Raw genomic sequence first — 14921 nt, forward strand, 5'->3', positions numbered from 1 at the left:
CCTCGGAATATTCCGACGACATATTCCTCGGAATATTCCGACGACATATTCCTCGGAATATTCCGACGACATATTCCTCGGAATATTCCGACGACATATTCCTCGGAATATTCCGACGACATATTCCTCGGAATATTCCGACGACATATTCCTCGGAATATTCCGACGACATATTCCTCGGAATATTCCGACGACATATTCCTCGGAATATTCCGACGACATATTCCTCGGAATATTCCGACGACATATTCCTCGGAATATTCCGACGACATATTCCTCGGAATATTCCGACGACATATTCCTCGGAATATTCCGACGACATATTCCTCGGAATATTCCGACGACATATTCCTCGGAATATTCCGACGACATATTCCTCGGAATATTCCGACGACATATTCCTCGGAATATTCCGACGACATATTCCTCGGAATATTCCGACGACATATTCCTCGGAATATTCCGAGGAATTTCCGACGAAAAAAATCCTCGGAATATTCCGAGGAAATTCATTTCCTCGGAATTCCGTCGGAAATTTCCGAGGGATTTCCGAGGAAAGATGAATTTCCGAGGAGTTATTTCCGAGGACTTTTTTCGTCGGTATGTCGTCGGAATAGCGTTATTCCGACGATATACCGATGATTTTTTCCCTCAGTATGCCGTTGTTTTCTTGTAGTGAATGGCTTGTAACTAGTTGTATTATCGATGTTCTGTCCTATGTGTATGAATAATAAAGTCATGTGAACGAGCCCGTGGTTTGTTAGATAGGGTATATTTAAGTGTGTGTGGTGTTGTATTAATAAAGAACACAAGCTTCAGACGTGAACTCTACTTTTTTTGTCAAGGCTGTTGGTTTTCTCTATTATATACACATACTAGGAGGGTGTCCACGCTTCGCGCGGAATATTGTTTTATTATTGATAAAAAAATGATTTTTTGGATAATGTATTTATGTTGTCGATATTATTTGTTAAGAGTATTATTGGTGTTTTTAGTGTGTTATGTAGAAGTAGGTGATAGGTTAATATATTAAATTTTTTTTTTGAATAATGTGTTGTTGTGTATAGTACTTGCTAGTAGTGAAGTGAGCCTCTAACGTAAAAGAATATTGAATTTCAATAACTTTGCATCTACGCATTTGCTGATTTTAAGATTAACGGTTTCAGCGTCAAAATTGTATTATACTTTTTTCATATTTTTGAAAATTATAACTTTTAATATGTTTTTTACGCCCTCCTCAGATTTTGACCTTAGGCCGTCACCGTCTATGTATTTCGTTATCTTTCTGGTGTCCGGTGCTTCTCACCATCACCGGAAAAAAATTCACATATTTCTCTTGTTCTTTCTTTCCTTTTTCACCTGTGAGTTTATATTGTATTTGTTGTAGATCGGGTTTATGAGTTTTTCAGTTGTTCGGTTGATTCTCACGGCATTGTAGGCTGTTTCAGTTAATATTGACTGCTCCTCTTCTTCCTTAGATTGGGTCAGAGTTTAGTCGTCTTTGATGTTTTATTCCTTGTCGTTGGCTTACCGTCAATAGTATCTGCTCGTCTTGATTTTCAAGATTTTTTTTTGGTGTTCTGACTTCTATGTTCTCTTTCATAGCTCGAGTACAGCTCCGTAGTTTGCTGATTTCGTTTCGTCTCCTTTTCCCTATCTATTTTCGCATCTCTTTGCAGCTTTCACCGCATCTATGGTGGCTCTCCCTTTTACCATATTTGCCACTCGAGGTTTAGATAATGTTTTCGTTCGTGTATGCTATGTGGGCTTGGAAAGTTATTTTTGGTCTCAAGTTTAGTCTCTGATTTTTCGGTGGTTGTCTTCCATTCTCCCTCTTTCAAGTTATTTCTTTTCTTTCCATGTTTCCCTAGGTATAGGTGTGCGGAGTTAGTCTCTTGGAGCTTTGGTCCCTTCTATCCAGAGCGTTGTGGTTTTTCACTTGCATGACCGTCTTGTATGTTTTTGTTTAGTTTCTGAGGTGTTTCTTACCTTTTAGCTACTGGTTGTGATTCCGGTGCTTTAGGCATATATCTTCGTGCTCCCGTTGGCCCGCTTTTTTGGTTATTTGCGTTGGTGCTCTAGTTTATTATTCTTAATTTGATTATCTTATGGTATTAATAGTGAACTAAATATATAATTTGTAAATGAAATAATAAAAATTAATAAAAATAATAAAATGGTGAAAGTTTATGCTATTTTAGTTGTGAATAAATTAAATATTTAAAATATATTTTATTTATTCTTGAATTTCAGAGACAATAAGTGTGAGAAGGATTATTTAGTACACAAATAGAAATTGATGAAGCAAATTGCAATAATCTGAAAAATAAAGATTTAAAATACAAAAATATATGAAGACACATGTCAACAAACCTCTTTTCCACATGTCATAAGAAGGAAAAAAACCAACTTTATATATATAGATGGTATTTCACAACAACAAAGTTTCTCAAGGCTGTTGGTTTGGTCACTAATGTTAAGAATACCAATGAAGCCTAAAGGAAGAAAATGGCTTTGGTCTGATCCTTTATAACAGCTAATTCCTTGCATAAATTACCTTCTAAGATTTTAATAATTATCTTTGATTCTGCTCCTCCAATTTCGAATAAATCCCTAGTTCTTTTCAACAAATAAGAGCTTTGTCATTAGCATGCCTCCAAGAAAACTAACATTTCCAGCATTTTTGAATTGCTAATCAACTCTTTATCTACAAACCAAATCTAAAAAAGATACTGTTGGGAAAGAAACTAAATCTCAAAATAAACCATTTTAAAAATAAAAGCGCACTAGACTTAATGGAAGACACTACTGCTTGCTTCACCTTTCACCTACTATGAATGTGAGAATATATAAACCTACAATCGCAGAGCTCTCCTCTCAAAGTATATAAATAATAACTTGGGAGGCTGCATCATGGTGGTGCAGATCTTTGCTGAATACAGACCTCACCTCACCTCGGCTGTTGATCTGATCCTGGTGCTGCGGAGACACTTGGTCCTGCACCGTTCTCTGGCGGTGGAGACATCCCCCACTTCCCTTCTGGTCCTGGTGGTTCGATCACGTGAACACCACCATCTGTTAGTCCAACTGCAAATTGATTTGGTTCAGAGGGATGGGCTGCGATGGTGGCTGGATATACTCTCGAGCTGTTCAACAGAGAGTAGGTGTTATTGATGTTGCATAGGCCAATGGTCATAAGTCTGATAACAGCAGGGTTCTTACCTCGGATTTGAAGGCAAATATGAGTTGGGACCAATGCGGCACTTCAGTTGCAATGTCGTAGCCGTCAAGATACTCACACTTCCATCGTCAAAGGCTGCGTATATTGACTGGCTATCACACGAGTATACAGCATCCGTCACTGAACCACTTGATTCCTTCAGGATCCACTATATATTCAGAAGAAAAAAGAACCGATCAAGCCTTGAAGGACACTGAGAAAACATTCAACGGTCTAGAGATATGGATGTAGCAACAAACCTGCTTCATGCTCTCTAATTTAGGAGCCTCATATATAGCTAACTGGCTGGCATGGACCACAAGAACATGTGTCTGGTCTTGATGGAACTGAACGCGTGTATGAGCAAGTGGGTTTGGCGAATGCCCGTTGGGAATTTGTATCTGTTTGCTAGCTTGCTTTTCCCATCCATCCATGCTCCATACACAAAGCTATACACACAAAACCAAAATTACTTCGGAAAACTGTGACAAGATCTTTATCTGAACATAACTGGAGCCAATGTAGCATATAAGCATACCTGGGAATCAGCACCAGACGAAACAAGTACATTTAGAACGTTTGAGAATGCTAAACCAGTCACTCTCTTCTGATGACCTTTCAGTTTACTTTTAACCTACATGAACCATTACCAGGCAAGAGTTTTAAAAACTATTTGTTTCTTTAATACTTTTAGATAAGTCAAGATACCTCATCCACTCTGACATTGTAGATTTGAATAGAAGAGTCGTCCATTCCAATGGCAATAATGTTATTGTCTTGGGGATGGAAGGCAAGGGAAGTCGCTGCTGGAGGAGGCGCCATGAATGTGGTCATCGTCTGCAAAAAAATAAACAAAGAAAATCTGAGCATATGCAAAGCTTGTACCCCAAAAGATGAACAGGCGTAACATAGAAATGGAGGGACCTTAAAAGTCATCATGTTGAACAAGGAAATTTTTCCTCCAGAGGCTGACATGACATAGGAATCATTCTTTGAGAGCGCAAAGCATGGAACTACATCCTCTTTGCTTCCCTCGCGTGTGTCATTTGTCATTACAACTCCACTAGATGGCTGCCAAAGCTGTGGTGGGATATTGCTATTGGCCTAAACAAGCAAAAACAACATAAGAATATATAATTATGAGTTTAAGAATCACCACTAGATGTTGAAACACACTGGATATGGTGTACCTTTCCCAAGAGATTCCGCTCATTCTTTTGCCATTTCCATAGTTTATGCAAAGCATTTTCAGCCAATGCCAATATAGCACTTCCAGAATTTGTATATATTAACTTAACAACCTGCATCCAGATACAAGAAGATGACATCATGCCAAAGATAAGAATAGAGAGAGTAGCATGTTTGGGATATTTTGGATACATACTCTTGCTTGTATCAGGCTGTCAGGAAGCCGCAGAGTACGAAGATGGGAACGTTCGCTGATCTCTGTCAGCTTCCAAATCTTTGATTTCTCTGGATCATCAGGGATTCGTGGTTTGACATCTGGCAGACTGCGATTATCTCCATTCTAAAAAACCAACAGATTGTAAAATAAACTTGGTAGGAATTCAAGAAAGAGCCAATGTTTGCCTTTGTGGCATTTGAATGAACTAGTAACAGTTCCATTATGATCTCTGCCAACTTCACTAGAGAAACAAGTGGACATTTTAAATGGTCAACTACCTCCATTGACTTAATATGTAGATATCTAACCGAACAAAATATAACACTTCACAGGTGGGATTACCATTCCAGTAACAGAAGCCCCTGGTCCACTTCTATCAGCCATTGATAGACTCATTCCAGTGCTTGAACTTGGAGTTCCAAATGCTCCAACAATAGGACCCTATTAGCAAAATCATGCATTTTCAGTTTTTTTCCTTATGCAATAGCACCATAGCACCCAGATATAGCAGAACATATAAGATATGATGACACGTTTTTTACCTTTGCAACTGACCCAGGAGGAGCTCTAGAGCTTTCAAGGCCACGGTTTGCCATTGAGTGTAAAATTCTGGAACCTTCAGCATTCGCTAGTATCTTAATTCCATTCTCAGTAGTTGAGACCGCCAGCAGAGTTCCTTCTTTATTGATCCTTAAGCAAGGGGAAGACTGAAACTATTACGTTAGCAACCATTCCTTTTAAAGGTCAATTAAACCAATAACTGAGATCAACATATAGAACATTACCGGCAATCCCCCGTCTGCATGTGTTGTAGTCAAGAGATCAACACTATCCATATCCCAGAATTTGACTTGGAACTCATCACCAGCTACCAAAAATTTATTCTTCATGGTATCAAACTGAACAACCCCCACAGACCGTTTCCCCAGTCCATGGTAAGTCCGCTTCACAGCTCCCTCACTTTCATTCCATTCAACAATGAATGATTCCCCCTCCTTACTAGTACCACAAGAGAACAATCTACAACAAACGAGAAGATAAAAGAGACATGAGTTAAAGGATGAATAAGTTAGCATAAAAGGATGGCAGTGAGTCATTTACCTAGTTCCATCAGCACAATATGCCATTGCCGTGCAAGATCTACCGGGGGCATCATAATCCACTCTAGAACCCATGTTGTCATATAACCAGGCCTTTATTTTCCCATCAACAGCAGTTGAGAATATAAACTGACAGAAAGCAAAAAAATTCCATCACAACAATCTCAAGGGCCAAAGAGGGTAAAAGTGAAGCTTGCGCACATACTAAAAATGTAAAGCAAGAAGCATAAAATTGGACACATCACTATACAGCAAACCACAAGATATTATCACAAGAAAGTGAGTTTCAAGCTTATACATTGGAAACAGAATGTGGCTGCAGGTGCTTCTAGTACATGTATTTGTTCTTTTGTAAAAAAAAATATAACTAGGCGTAAGATGGAAGTTCGAATTCTAATTGAGCAGAAAACTCCAGTTTTCATCTTATGGAATGCCCTAAAGAGCAGGAGACATTTCATGCATATTAGACTACCTGAATATTCTCTTTCTGGTGTGGGCACACGGAATAAACAGGTGCATCATGACCTTCAAATGTGTGCAATTTATTTCCAGTAACAGCATCCCAGACCTGTATAAAAAGTATTCAATAAGCTGGATGCTCCAATTATCCAACTCTGAAAACATATTCCAGGATTCAAACCTTTATTGTCTTGTCTTCTCCACAAGTCACAAAACACAACTGCTGGTTTGGCAGGGAGAAAGCAAGATCGTTGACATTACCAGCATGAGCATCAACCTATAACGGTAAACAAACAAACAAACAAAAGCAAATATCAAAGATCTAAGAATGCTTCTCAGTGACAAACACAAATAGGGACCCAAGCCAATAAGACAATAATGGTAGAATCCTACAAATAAAAACAATTGCATAAACCATGGAATTATACATCGTTCTAGTGAACAGATTCCATGCCTATGTAATCCACATATAACAATAATAGTTCTAAAAAGCAAAAATATAAGCTGAATGGTAACTGACTAGTAAAAGATACAGAGGTTGGTGCAAACTCCACCAAATATAAAGTCCTGAGTCAGGGACAAACCTCTAGATGATTCCGTAGATCATTGCCGCCATGGTATGAATATATATGCACAATATGCTTAGAATATGCGACACCTGAAATAGGAGGTAGACGTTATAATCGCTAGATTTACCACAACGTTAACCAGCACTACACCCAATAGGGACACAAGTAATTGACTCTACAATACGACAGGAACGTCACAGAATGGCTTACCCAGAAGACCTCCATCAGGACTCCAAACAACTCGGTTTACTGCTGCAGTATACTCGCTAGCAAGTGAAGCCTAATGCACAAGAATGAGACCAAACAACAGGTAAGCAAAGGAAAATATGTTCTTGATATAGTATATGGCCATAGTTAAACCTTTTATGAGTTATTTCAAATAACTAGCTATTAACCTTGATGAGTTCCTCACTAGTTCTCTGTAGTTATGTCTTAACATAATAAAAAAACTTCCTACTCGACTATCTTTTAACTGTTACAATATATCAATAAGAAGATGAACCATACCTGAAGATTCGCAGTACAGGAAGCAAGATCCCAAACTTTAAAGCTTCTAGAAACAAGCTTGTCCCTGCTACCCACCTCCCATATTGCAATATCACCAACATTGGTGCCAACTATGAAACCAATGCAAACACAACATTAAAAGCAAGATAAATCAACATATTGTACTGAGAAGATAAAAATACATGCTGTCAGATACAAGTTTTTGCAGGCAACTATGGTATAAACCAGTACAAATTATAGGTGATGCATGCTCCGGTGGAGAAAACTAACCAAGAAGCATCGTTTGTTGTACAGGATGAAAATCCATGCTCTTAATGGCAGAACCCTGACTCAAAACCCTGCTAACATTTTTGGGTAAGTCATCAGTAGAATAAGCTGCATGGGAATGGCTTTGCCCTGGATATGTGACTGGCAAGACATTGACCGGAAGATTATTAACCTGTAGAATGTTCAAAGAAAACTGTGAACTTTTATGATGTTGGGGATGAAACCTTAAGATGAAAAATGAATAAGCAGCCGTTAATACCCCGTCTGATATACCAAAAGGCCTGGGTCTCTTCAATACACTTTCAGAATCCGCTGTCTGATAATCCATTGCCAGGCTATTAGTCGGAGGAGTCCTGGGATGCTTTAGCATAGACACTGTAAGGAGGGAATGTGAAAACAGATTATGATGAGGTATCAAAGGGGGAAACATAATATTACACAATGAGATCTCCACATCATAAACTACGTAAAATGGAAATAAAATCAGTCGTGACAACATTACCAGCACTGTTGGGGGCTCCTAGGCCGATAGGCCCAGCAGAAACAGTAGGGTGTGATACAGATGGATTAGGCATCCATCCAGCAAGGGACGTTGTAAGAGGAGCAGGTGTTGGCTGAAATGGCTGAAACAAGAGATATTCATATATTAAATTTCATGTGCAATAGTCAAATACAAGTAGCTATATCAGACAACACTTACACCATGAGCACCTAATGGTGGGAAGCCTCCAACTTTAGGGGCTGAACCCATTAAATGATTAGTTGCAGGGGAAGCAACATGTGAACCATTTGGATGCCCACAACTATGGTCAATAAAGAGTGTTTTTATATCCGGGTTAGGCCTTGGATTCTTGCAAAGCTGATGCTGCCAGTTCAAACTACAATTTTAGCACAATCACATTCAGTTAGTTTCCCCACCGAAAGAAAAAAAATGAAGAGAGACAATAAGAAAACAAAGAAGGTTGTAGCATAGGTTAAACGCACCTTTGGTTTATTAAGGTTCTCAATCTTGAATTCTTCAAAGTTGGAAACTGAAGTTTGTCCCGGAAGAGAGGATTAGCCTCAATCAGTTTCTTAAGTTCCCCCAGCATAATACCTCTTGCAGACTTGGTATCCCCATACTTGGAAAGCTGCTCATTTTCCCTTGAAAAGGTAACAAGTAAACGGATTATAAAACGAGAAGCAAGAAACACATTATCATTGAAGTCTCTATCTCTTTCACACAAACATAACCCAAGCGCTAAGAAACTAAAGACTCTACCTGAAGTTCGTCAAGGTTAAAAGCATGGTGATCTCCTTAAAAAGCTCTTCATTGAACGTGGAGAACACTTTCAACTCCTTAACAAGGATTTCAACAGCCTTGGCATTATCTTTCCTACAAAAAGGAAAAAAAAAATGAATCAACTCAGAAGCTTCGGGATCCAAACGAGAGCACAAGAACACTTACTTATCAAGTGCTTCAAGGTACTTCTGCTTACGAATCTCGAAAAAGATCTTCATAGAGTAACGATTATCATCAACCTTAGTGAAACCAGAAAGGTACTTCTCGACATCGTCCCATTCACCAGCAGTCACACTGTCTTCAAAGTACCTCATGTTGAAGTAAAACCCAGACTCCTTCTCCAACCTAGAAACAGAACAAGCCTCAGCACACTCATTCCAAAAAGTAATCGTTTTTTTTCAGAGGAAACAATTTAAGGGGGAATTTGAATATTGAATATTGACCTGTGAACAGTGTCTTTGAATTTCTCTTCGTCGAGAAACTGGAGAATCAAAAAGACGAGTTCTCTGCTGAGCGACGACATAGCCTTGTTGTGTTCTCAGTACCACTACTACTACGCACTCATGCAACCAACACTTCTCATTCAACACACAAAGACGAGAAATTAGGGTTTCCAAACATACAAAACCCAATCGAAGCGAATATGAGATCTAAAAACACACGAAAATCGAAATCGGAATCGAAATTGAAATTGAGAGGCGAATCCCCAGGTGGAGAGATAGAGAGGAAAGTAGTATACCTGTGTTGAAATTGACTTTGGAGAAGGAGCGAGAGGGGGGGGGGGGGGGGGGGGGGGGGGGGGTATTTATGATGATGATTGATTGCTGATGCTGTCTCGTTTCCGGAGTTTCCTTTTTTTCTTTCTTTTTGGATTTATTGCTTTTTTATTTTTTATTTTTTATTTGTGTGGTCGTTGGGCGTCTATCTCCAAAATATCACATTTCTAAATTTATATCACAAAAATAGCACTCAAAAACTAAAAAGACCAAAATAGCATTTTTCTAAGTTTATCCTTTAAAAATTTTAATTTTTTTATTTTTCAAAATTTGAAATCTTATCCCCAAAACTTCATTTCTCAACTCTAAACCCTAAACCCTAAACTCTAAACCCTAAACCCTAAATTTTAAACCCTAAACCCTAAAATTTAAACCCTAAACCCTAAATCCTAAACTTCACCCTTTAACTCTAAACCTTAAGTTTGTGACTTTTGATAAAACATTAAATGTTATTTTTGTGACTTTTGACCTTGAGTGCTAGTGTGGAAACAAAAATTTGATTTAGTGTTATTTTTGTCTTTTTCTCAATAATATAGTGTACTTTTTATTATACTCAAAAGTGGGCTATTTTATAGATAGGAATTTAACTAAAAGGCTAACTAAAACGGATATATTAATATACGTCGCACCCCACCATAATAAGTTCGTTTTAAAAATTTAGTTTAATGACGTATTTTAAATGTGTGTGTGTACTTATGTTGTTGAGAATCTAAGTAATCAACTGATGCTAGTTAAATGCGTTCTCGTTAGCTTTTGACGTGTACCTCTCGTCTCTTCTTTTTTTTTTTTCAAACGAAACATAAAATAAAAAGTGGTATCTGATAATTGGCTTATCTCTGTTCCTTGTTCCTGTTATGACATCAGCTAACGTCAAAAATAATATACACTTACAAAATCTAAATGTTGGACTAGTGACTATTCTGGAAACAAAGAGAACGAATAAAAAAACGTTAGAAATAAAATTGCACGAATGAAAAGAATTAATTGTTTCATCTCATATTTAACAAGGAATAACTTTGTTTTTTATTTCTCTATAAAAATATAAAAAATGAATGATAGAGAATGAGAATAGAAAATTATTCTTGCAATGACAACAATATTAAAGGAAATGAAAAGGATGATATATGGAATGAATCTGAAATTTGAGAAGAATGCTAATTTCATAATGTAAATTACTTTTTAATTAAGAGAAATTTCTTTTCTTTCGTATATTCTCTATTTAAAAGATTTGGAATTTTTCGATTATTTAATTTTGGGAAAATATAAATTACGTGATAAATGGTAACAAATAAACGAATATAGAAATTTATATTTTCTATTTCTGTAATAGTAATCAACAAAACAGTTATATTCTTTGATGATGTCCAACCTTTCCTCAAGAAGGCAACAATTGTCAAAGACCTACACGGGCTACAGCCAGTCTTACAGGATAGCACAAGGCGTAACAAATACTGAGACTATTTAGTAGTGAGAGCTCTTGGTAAAAGGGTGGCCTAAGGCGCAAAAAAACTTGACTGAACATGAACTTACTTTTAACGTGACGATGAACTCGGCCTTGCCTATATATATAGTACATTGAGCAAAAATACTGAGACTCGTGAAAACGTGGATCAAGCTGGAAAAAAAAGTTAGAGATTATGAGAATACGCATACGCCATCCCAAGCACAAATCTTATATACACATACATTATATCACGGGAAGACCCGTCTGTGCATTGCCACGGGTATGAGCCTTGGCTTGCCCATGATTCGTGATGAGTTATCAGCATGTGGATGAACTAAGAAACGGGCCAATAAATTACTGGCAATAATGGCACTCGTTCTAGCTTCTACGACAGAGGATGTTCTCCTTCTTCACGCCACTATAAAAAGGCTTAGTAAAGCACTTTAGTTTAATTATACTTCTGCGCTTTTGTCTGGAGAACCATAACGTTTTCAGCACATCAAAGTTCGTACTAAAAAGTTAGTGACATCCACACTACTTTGAACTTTTTTTTATGGATGTATAAGGGAAGTGAAACCACATATCTGAAAATGGTACTGGATGGAGCTGATCGTTTTGTTGGAAAAGGATGTGAAGCACATGACTGACGAGGGTATAGGTCATATTATTTGATTTGACTGCCGGTGTGGGGGTTTTTTTACATCATGATGTAAAGGTGATCATGATTTACATAATTTGGATGTGTATATTGATGTTGCCAGTGTTCAATCTATAAGCCAAACTTTATAATGTCAAAATTTAAACAAGTCACCTTCAAAAGAGTTTGATGGACTGGAAACTAGCCCACAATATGCTTCTACAGTAAGGATTCATATGCTTAGAACAAATTTCCTTGCAATAGTAATCCTACATCAGTTATGGGTTATGGGCTTTTAAGTCCAGCTTAATGGACATGTACCAGCTCAATTAAGATTAAGGTTTCTTCCAATTTCGTAACATATTTTTCTTCTTTATCCATATTTGTTTTTTCTAACATATGTTATGTTAATTATAGCAATTAATTAGCACATGATTCCTTAAGCCCATGTTAGTGAAGCATCACCTCAAGTAAAATCTCATGATGAGAGCAAACATTCCTCTCAGATCTTTCTGATTCTTTAGCGATTTAATCAAACGTAATATTGCTATTATCCAAAAAAACTTTATAACTACAGCTATTCAGTTATGATACCTTTTTTTATATATATGAAAGAAGATTGGAGAATCATCTTCTGTCCCTTTTATTTGTTTAATATTTTGAAAAATACTGAATAAAAAAGGTTCTGATGAGTTGTCGTGACTCATCAGCCGGCCCTCTAACACACAACAGTTCAAAATGATAAGTTACAAAAAAAAACAATTCAAAATGCAAAAATATACAGCAAAAATATAAACAAAAAAATATATACACGACCGCTACTAACGTTCAAATTTTTGATTTCTTCTTTTGGTAAAGTTATTATTTTATTGTTTTGAATCAGCTTTATACTTTGTGTGTATATTTTAAAGTTTGTTCAGAGAAGAAAAGGTAAAGCGTGCAAAAAAAAAAACAAAAAATTAAATTGTATTCTCTCTCTCTAGGGATAGGTCAAAGACGAATCAGAGCCAACTCTAAAGACTTGTACTTTGCTCTGTAACATTTTTCTCTGTTCCGCAATAACGAGAAAGAATCTACAATCAGAGGCAGCTCAATTTCAATTTTGTTTTGGGTTTGTTCTGAAAAATGCAACTTTTTAGTAGCTGTTGTGGAAAAGGATCTGCTGGGTAAGTCTTTGATTCATTAACTCTATGATTGTTATTCTCCTTTTTTTTGTTCGTTTTTGAATTTTTCCGATTATTTTTTTCTCTGTTGGGTTACTGGTAAAACGTGTTATTGGTTCAATCGGCTTTGGTGTTCCATCCTGATTAGGGTTTTAAAGATTTTATAATCAATTTTGGAGACTATTTATGCTCAATTCTCCTTGCTCTCTAATGGTTTTTGATGTCAAGTTTGTTTCTTTTGTTGCAAGTTCGAATTAAAAAAGTTGTTCTATTGCAGATTACATGAGTTGTGCAAGTGATGATTTTGAATTAAAGTCTTTTTGCATTTCACAATTCTTGTTTCTTGATTTGTTAATGAAATGATCTAAAAATAGTGTTTTTGAGGTTAAGTTTGGTTTTGATGTCACATAGGGACAAGGAAGCCAAAACAGAGCCACCTCGTAAGATATTCTCACTAAAAGAGCTTCACGCAGCGACAAACAGTTTCAACTACGACAACAAACTCGGCGAAGGACGGTTCAGCAGTGTGTATTGGGGTCAGCTCTCTGACGGTTCACAAGTAACTCATCTCAAACTCTTTAAACCCTTAACTCTTATGTACTAGTACAAACTCCTTGTTGCTTTAAAAAAAAACATGATCTTGTTGTAGATCGCAGTCAAGAGATTAAAGTCATGGACCAACAGAGAAGATATAAACTTCACTCTCGAAGTCGAGATTCTTTCACGTATCCGTCACAAGAACTTGCTGAGTGTTCGTGGATACTGTAACGAAGGACAAGAACGTCTTCTTGTGTATGACTACATGCCGAGTCTGAGCTTGGTTTCGCATCTTCATGGTCAGCATTCAGCTGAGTGCATTCTAGATTGTACTAAGCGGATCAAGATTGCTATAACCTCTGCTCAGGCCATTGCGTGAGTCTCTCAATCTAAAAAAAATCTTGAGAGAAGTTTAAATTTCGACGTTAGCTCAACTGGAAATGATTCTGGCCATTGTGTCAGAGGTCTCTAGTTCTGGGACGAAACTAATATTATATGTTGTGGTTTCTGACAATGTTTGTCTTTTGTTTCAGCTACCTACACCATCATGCAACGCCGCGTGTAGTCCACGGTGATGTGAGAGCTAGCAATGTGCTGCTAGACTCTGAGTTTGAAGCGCGGGTTACGGATTTTGGATATGGTAAACTGATGCCAGAAGATGAAGCCAAAAGTAATAACAACAATGGGTATCTCTCACCAGAACGTGTTGCATCAGAAGCAGGTGACGTGTACAGTTTTGGTATCTTGTTGCTTGAGCTGGTTAGTGGCAAGAGAGCAAAGCTGGGTCTAACGGAGTGGGTGTTGCCACTTGTTTACGAGAGGAAGTTCGGTGAAATAGTGGATCAGAGGGTGAAAGAGGAGGACGTGGGAGAAAGGTTGAAGAAAGTGGTTTTGGTGGGTCTTTTGTGTGCTCAGAGAGAGGCGGAGATGAGACCAACAATGTCTCAAGTGGTGGAGATGTTGATGAATGAATCAAAGGAGAAGATGTCTGAACTTGAATGTAATCCTCTCTTCAAGAAACCGTGTAGTAGCGGCGACGAAAACCATAGAGAGGATCAGGAGGGTGCAGATGTGATCACAGAAGAGAAGGATGATCATCATCAACAACAAGAGTAGGGATCTTTAGGCATAGAAAGTTTGTTCTCTCAGATTGTTTTTTTTTTTTCCTACCATCTTCTGTTCATATTGTGGTATTGATTTGATTGATTGGTGTTTGTTAAGGTGTGGTATGTAAAGGCAGAGTTGTGATGCTTTTGGTCTTGCTTGAAAGATTGATACTTTTAATTTATGGATTATACTGAGACTTGTGTACTCTAGCATGATCTTTTTTTTCACAATGATCTGAATCAGATGAAATCATTTCTCAAGGATCTTGCTTAGAACAGTTCTTGCTAGATCAACACTTCCTTCTTGATCTTGATCTTCTGTTTCGGATTCTCTGAATGATGTTCCATGTCCGAACCAGGAACAGCGAAGAACATAGTTAATCTGCTTCCTTAATCTGGCGTTATCAATCAGAACCTCTGTTAGCATCTTCCTTACGACATCATCTGTT

The 14921-nt window shown here is 37.4% G+C and overlaps 2 protein-coding genes across 2 annotated transcripts; one reads left to right on the forward strand and one right to left on the reverse strand.

The window, feature by feature from the left end:
• Positions 1–2617: 2617 nt before the first annotated feature.
• On the reverse strand, positions 2618–9587 carry LOC106335258 (topless-related protein 4). Its single transcript, XM_013773734.1, has 26 exons — positions 9549–9587; positions 9253–9384; positions 8975–9154; positions 8789–8902; positions 8512–8670; positions 8228–8405; positions 8030–8150; positions 7787–7902; positions 7531–7699; positions 7261–7370; positions 6964–7033; positions 6769–6842; positions 6366–6461; positions 6198–6293; positions 5727–5854; positions 5411–5645; positions 5168–5332; positions 4968–5066; positions 4605–4748; positions 4411–4521; positions 4145–4324; positions 3929–4057; positions 3759–3854; positions 3481–3669; positions 3223–3389; positions 2618–3146 (listed from the first exon to the last, which is right to left on the reverse strand). Exons 2-26 carry the CDS (start codon positions 9330–9332, stop codon positions 2951–2953), a joined length of 3402 nt encoding a protein of 1133 aa, XP_013629188.1. The 5' UTR covers positions 9333–9384; positions 9549–9587; the 3' UTR covers positions 2618–2950.
• Positions 9588–12588: 3001 nt separating this feature from the next.
• On the forward strand, positions 12589–14679 carry LOC106329036 (PTI1-like tyrosine-protein kinase At3g15890). Its single transcript, XM_013767604.1, has 4 exons — positions 12589–12832; positions 13241–13388; positions 13479–13741; positions 13900–14679. The coding sequence occupies exons 1-4, from the start codon at positions 12792–12794 to the stop codon at positions 14480–14482; spliced, it is 1035 nt and encodes a 344-aa protein (XP_013623058.1). The 5' UTR covers positions 12589–12791; the 3' UTR covers positions 14483–14679.
• Positions 14680–14921: the final 242 nt, after the last annotated feature.

Source organism: Brassica oleracea, chromosome C3, assembly GCF_000695525.1.
Source record: "Brassica oleracea var. oleracea cultivar TO1000 chromosome C3, BOL, whole genome shotgun sequence".
NCBI lineage: Eukaryota > Viridiplantae > Streptophyta > Magnoliopsida > Brassicales > Brassicaceae > Brassica > Brassica oleracea.